General features: G+C 43.5%; 1 protein-coding gene across 1 annotated transcript; it reads right to left on the minus strand.

Moving 5' to 3' along the window:
• Nucleotides 1–1,465: 1,465 nt before the first annotated feature.
• On the minus strand, nucleotides 1,466–5,095 carry LOC124692710 (glutamate--tRNA ligase, cytoplasmic-like). Its single transcript, XM_047226140.1, has 6 exons — nucleotides 4,926–5,095; nucleotides 4,512–4,608; nucleotides 4,269–4,422; nucleotides 3,094–4,172; nucleotides 2,523–2,987; nucleotides 1,466–2,058 (listed from the first exon to the last, which is right to left on the minus strand). The coding sequence occupies exons 1-6, from the start codon at nucleotides 5,060–5,062 to the stop codon at nucleotides 1,828–1,830; spliced, it is 2,163 nt and encodes a 720-aa protein (XP_047082096.1). The 5' UTR covers nucleotides 5,063–5,095; the 3' UTR covers nucleotides 1,466–1,827.
• Between the last annotated feature and the right edge of the window lie 905 nt (nucleotides 5,096–6,000).

Consider the following 6,000-nt stretch of genomic DNA (forward strand, 5'->3'; position numbering starts at 1 on the left):
GGCAAAGGTAAGTAAGCTAAAACATGGCAGTCTGAAGACGCCCGTGGAGCCCATCCAGGCTCGCACGAACACATCTAGGCCCATGTGCGCCGCCTTGTCCCACCTCCGCTGCTCCCAGCCTCCGGTCCTAGCATGGAGGCCTCCCTCCAGACCGCCGCGCTGGAGCTGAGAGGGACTAGGTTCCCGCCGCCCCCTTCATAGGCGTCGCGCGGCTTCGCCCGGCGGCAGCCCCGGGGGGCAACGAGGAGGGGGGGTGGGAGAATGGGAGGAGGGGTGGCGGCGACATGGGCTAGGGTTCGCCCCCTGTCGGCTGGAGTAGGCGACGACAGGAGCGCTTCCGTCCGCAAAGTTTAGTTTTCCAAATGGTAAATAAACTACAAAATTGTGGTTGAGCTTGTTTGTCATCGAAAGAGATGGTTTTCAATTTGGTGGAAGAAAGCAAACCAATAAACGCAAGGCGAGTCCATGTCTTGAGAAATTGGCACGACATTTTAACTTATCTTATACCAAGGATCAGCAAACAAGGGATTTCTCATAATTTTAGGATGAAACAGCATCATATCTCAGCTTGATTATGAGAGAGATTGAAGTGAAAGAACCCGGTTTCAGAGCAAAGAATGAGGTGAAAGGGCCGACCCATGCGGCCCACTTAGAATGTGCTTTGACTTCCCCAGGTTGTACAATAGCACTATTTTATGGACCCAAGTTCGAAAGGATTAGGGCACTGGATTGAAGAATAGCTCAGTCCGATAGAAACTTAGGTTGGGCTGGCGGAGGGATGAGTGGAGCTTCTGTATGAATGTATTGGTTCATTGTTTCCCCTAACAATGGTGGTCCGCCCAGGACAACGACACCATCATCAACTACATCTGGGAGGACGAGGTCAAGGACAAAGGCGGCAACTGCTAGACTTACGTCATCTTCAGTCGCGTTCCCTAAACACGTTCATCATTGTTGCCAAATTTAGAGCATCTTCAGTCGCGTCCGCCAAACGACCGATCCCATCCCCTAAACACATTTGGCGCTATTGCTGTACTTAGAGCATCTCCTCTCACGTCCCCTAAACATGTCCGGCAAAAACAGCAGATCAGTTGTTTGAAGGATGCCGCCGTGTGGTGCCGTGTTTGGGGTGCCCGCTCCTAACAGCGTCCCGAAACACGGCCTCCAAATAAAAATCAATTGTAAAAATTTTGTGTGCGCCCCTAATAAAGGCCCTGTGTACAAGGAAAGCGCCCCCAACAATATTGGGGAAACACACGGACATAGTTCGCGCCCCTGAAAAGGTTTTCTATCTGACGTTCAGAGGGACGTCGACTGGAGATGCTCTTATCTAGGGTGGACAGTGTGGATGCTCTTGCAGTGCTTTGCAATTCAGATCCATCTATCAGATGAAAACTAGAGTCTGCACAAACCTGGTTACTAAAGTGCCCATCAGAGCAAAATATTATTACTCTTCTTTTTGAGATGCTAAACCAAGCGAACTTAAAGGTATAAATAATAATACTCATCCAAATTTATACAAAGTTAAGACATGTTTCATGGGACGGAGGGAGTAGTAAAACAGGGAATGCATGAACTACAGTTTGAAGACATAGTAAACCTTAACTTGAACAGGTAATCGAATTCTAAAACTACCTTTGGAGATGTTTGAGGAATAAACACTTGAATTATTATATGAATCAAACCGTGCTCTCTCTCTTTAACTCGGATATCATCCAAAGTCTTGGGCGGCCATCGGTGGAAGTTTAAGTTGCATACCATAAGTTTGCAACACCAATGTCCAGAAAAAAGTACTACCAAAATTTAACCAAAGATCGCTTGTAGAAGTTAGGCTCCAGAAACAATGGATGTGGACTTCTGACGGCCATCTGGAATGGAAAAAAGCACAATCGGTTTGGATGACCGGACAAATGGAACATCACACCTGTAATACCCTTTCCTTTCGAGCTGTATAACTTCTCCATGCTTGACATTCCGCATGTTCGGGTCTCCAAGAGCTAAAGCTTCTCGTCGAGTGCAAGGGTTGAGATTGTCAAGGAAGTTCTCATCTTCTTCCAGCTGCAAAAGTGACAGATATTATTAGGATTAGAAGTACATAGATATATGTATATACCACTTATTGATGGAGTGATGCAATATGGACATCATGATGGAAGAGAAAACCCACCCAAGGTAACGCCATCACATAGTCACGTACATATCAAAAGAAGAAAACTAAATATCATAAACAACAGATTTCAACAATATAAGAATGAAGTATGGGCAAGTTGCCATGTTGTTTCCAACGACCTACCAATTCGTTGGAATCCTCCAGCTGTTGAGGTAAGGTACGCTGGACAAACCACTCATAGTTGAGCAGATAGTAACTGTGTACCCCAGAAATATCTATCACTAGTCTATGTGAAAAGGTATCCATACTACAATAATAACTAATTTAGCAAATAGGTAGGTTATGAATACTGTTCTCCGGCCCATATGATTGCATGTCTACCAACATTAACTTGAAGAACATGACATCTTACCTTTTTCTTCTTAATTAGGTAGTCAAAATCTACCAAAGAGAGAGACACAAGGTCTTCAATATCTGATAGCCATGTCAGTTTCAGCTTTGTCATCTTCACTGACCCATCAAGATGGAGTTCACCAACTAGTTTCGTAATAGTTCCATTATCTGTCTTGATTTCTCTGATGATAGCATTTCCCCAGTCCATCAAAGTGACCTCCTCACCCACGCTAATGACTGATGCATCAGCATACTCTAGCCAAATTTTGTTTGAGAATGTCGTAGCCTTCTTTCCAGCACCCTCATATTTCTTGTGCCTTGGTAAGATTCGAACAAATGGTTCCTCTGGACCATTAGTAAGTGCCAAGAGCACATGTTTGTCTTTCATTACAGCGGTATGCCTTCCGCACACTGGATCAACTATCTTCTTGTTGATTGTCCAGAGTTTATCCCACTCCATAAGATTCAGATTCTTCGAAGCACCCTTCACAAATAAATTGCAGAAAAGAAGAAAAAAGGAGATAATAATTTGGTAACTCAAACATACATATAGATACAAGATCATAACCAGTAACTCATTTGAAAATTACCTGCTCCAGTATAAATTGGATCAATGCTTCAATCTTCAAGCCACGACGTACTATGCCTTGTACCGTGGGAAAACGTGCATCAGTCCAGTCCTCTACCTTCTTATTTTGGACGAACCAGAGAAGCTTGCGCTTGCTAAGAACGGTATAAACCATATTCAGCCTGCTGAACTCATAGATTTCTACCCTCCGCAACCCCATGTCTTGAAGGACACGGTAGTACTGTGCATTCCGATCATGGTATTCGCTTGAACGAAGAGCATGAGTCACTCCTTCCAATGCATCAACAAATGGGCAAGCAAAGTCATAAGTTGGGTAGACCTTGTATTTTGAGCCAACACGATGATGGGGATCAGGGTTACAACGGTAGTAAACAGGATCTCGAAGTGATTTGTTTGGGTCCTGCATGTCAAGTTTACCACGTACACAGCACTGAGTACCTCTTTTGGTACCATTAACCATCTCATTCCACAACGACAAGTTCTCCTCAACAGTACTGTTTCTACATTTAGATTCCACACCATCCATCCTTTCACTCCTCATTTGTTCCTTGGGTGTATCATCGACATATGCCTTCCCCTGCTTAATCAAACTTTCAGCCATTTCCATTAGCTTGGGAAAATAATCCGATGTGTATGTAACTACATCGTATCTAACCCCAAGCGTCTCGATATCTTTCAGGACATTCTCAACAAATTCATTGCTTTCTTTAGAAGGATTTGTGTCATCAAATCGAACTATTAGACGCCCGTTATATCTCTCTGCAAAATACTTGTTCAACAGTGCAGCCTTTGCATGACCAATGTGTAGATACCCGCTAGGCTCTGGGGCAAACCGAACACAAACCTCCCCAACTTTTGCACCTGGGAGATCTATTTGATGACCTGAGGTGCTCTCTTTCAAACCAGGCATCTTTTCTTTCAAGCTTGGCGCAGGAGATTTGCCAATTCCTCGCTTTCCAACATAAGCAGATGTAACTTCATCTAGTATGTCTGTATAGTCTGCAGCTACGCTGTTGAACCAACGGACAAGGCTTTGATATTTCTTTGACTTCCTTAGACTTTCCCAGCGTTGACCAGTTCCTAAAGAAAAGAGTTGTGCCATCCAAGGTGAGAGAGAGAGAGAGAGAGAGAGAGAGAGAGAGAGATTACTCATTGATAAACAAGACAGTAAATTACCTGTGAGATTGGACCACACGACAATATCAGCAATTGATAGACCGTAACCAACCAAAAAGGTTCGAGGTGCCAAGTATCCATCAAGAAATGAGCAAGCTGCTTCAAATTCAGAGCCTGAAAGAATGAGTGGTGCATACTCGAGCCATTGGTCAACCTACATATGTACAAAAAATATCAACTTAGAACATTTGCCAATGATGATCTTGAAAAATCAATGACAAACAGCCCATATGTAAAACATACATGTGCTGCCTGAATAGCATCCTGGCCATAGAAGCTGGAAACAGATGCAGCACGGGCAATGTACCGGAGAATCGTGTTCACGCCATGTATAAAATCCCTGTACATGATAGTGTTCATTGAGATGCTACAAATTCCGAAACAAAAGTGCTGCCACGTTTCACCATTAAAACTGCTTTGGTTGACACATCATGCTCTAACAGTCGACAGTTCCAGATACATAATTTTTTGGAACTAGGAATATTGCAATGAGGGAATGAAACTAAGAGGTAATCATCAGAGTGGGCTACAATAACTATTCAAGAATATATCATAGTAATGAAGTGTCCATAGTTATTCTTAAAAAAAGCATATGCAGCAGTTGATCAGAAAAGGAGAACCTAAAGCATAAACTATACTTGAACATTAAGTACTTACCCAGAACTGAAGTGCAGCGTGGGCACTGAACCAGAGGCAAGGGTCGGATCAATGGTTAGGGGAACACCTGCAACCTTAGCAGCAGAAATGATGGAAAGTGGCGGTCTGTCCTGGGAGAATGCTAGCTTCACCTCCATCTTTCAGCCCCTTACAAGCCAAAGGGAAGGAATCTGCCAATGGAGAATACATGTTGTGAGCCACACGGAATAATGAACAAGTCATGACTTGCACACATGTTTGTATTTTCATTTTCATCACAAGCAGCAAGGATGTACTAACACCATAACTGAAGCAGAGATACAGGGACGTCCCTGGGCCGGGACAAGAAGGGCGACCGCCCAGGGCCCATGCTGACTAGGGCCCAGACTGTGTGCACATTTAAGTAGCCTGTGTTGTATCAACCCCACTAGCAAAGATGCAGGTAGTCAACTATGAGGCCCAAAAGCTATGGAGCAATGAATTAAGAAAAGCAAAGGCCTTCCTGCCAGCTAAGCTTAGGAACGCTTCAATCAATAGCAATACGCATAAGAAAATAAGGTTCCATCAAGCGGTCTTCACTTTGTTACCATGCAAGCGCACACGGCCACCGTTTCTTCTCTCCTTCTCTCTTCCCTTCAATTACCCTCAGAAGTCCAAAACACCATGCTAATAAATGGAACTTACCGTGTTCTTTGATTCACTCTTAATTTCTTCTACTCCTACGAATTTCACTCTCATACAAGCACGAGGCTAGAGGTCATGGGCTCTTCTCTCTTCTGACCTCTCATTTTTTAAACGGACAGGTGCGGAATCGAGGACACAAAGTTTGGATGATTTCTGCTATTTTACTCCAACAAATTCAGGTGTTCCCGCTCCTTTCTTGTAAGATCGTTACCTAATAAAGAATTGGTTTGTTCTAAGATAAGAAAGGGATAGAAATATTCCCAATCCTTTGTTGAAGTGCCTGCTCAGGATTGTATTAGAAAGATATATGATCCCACCAACTTCAAAGTTCCCAATGGACGGAATTAGACTTTTACGTGTAGAATGAATATGGAGCAGCAAATCAAATCTTTAGTTAGATGTGCATCACCTT

The sequence above is a fragment of the Lolium rigidum genome, chromosome 2 (assembly GCF_022539505.1).
Source record: "Lolium rigidum isolate FL_2022 chromosome 2, APGP_CSIRO_Lrig_0.1, whole genome shotgun sequence".
In the NCBI taxonomy this organism is placed as follows: domain Eukaryota; kingdom Viridiplantae; phylum Streptophyta; class Magnoliopsida; order Poales; family Poaceae; genus Lolium; species Lolium rigidum.

Excerpts from the sequence above, each read along its gene's own strand:
- LOC124692710 (XM_047226140.1), bottom strand. The coding sequence starts at position 5,062 with ATGGAGGTGAAGCTAGCATTCTCCCAGGACAGACCGCCACTTTCCATC. Across the intron at positions 4,173-4,268 it reads CGTGTGGTCCAATCTCACAG|GAACTGGTCAACGCTGGGAA; the intron begins GTAATTTACTGT and ends TCTTTTCTTTAG. Across the intron at positions 2,059-2,522 it reads ACCTAATTAAGAAGAAAAAG|CTGGAAGAAGATGAGAACTT; the intron begins GTAAGATGTCAT and ends TCACTTTTGCAG.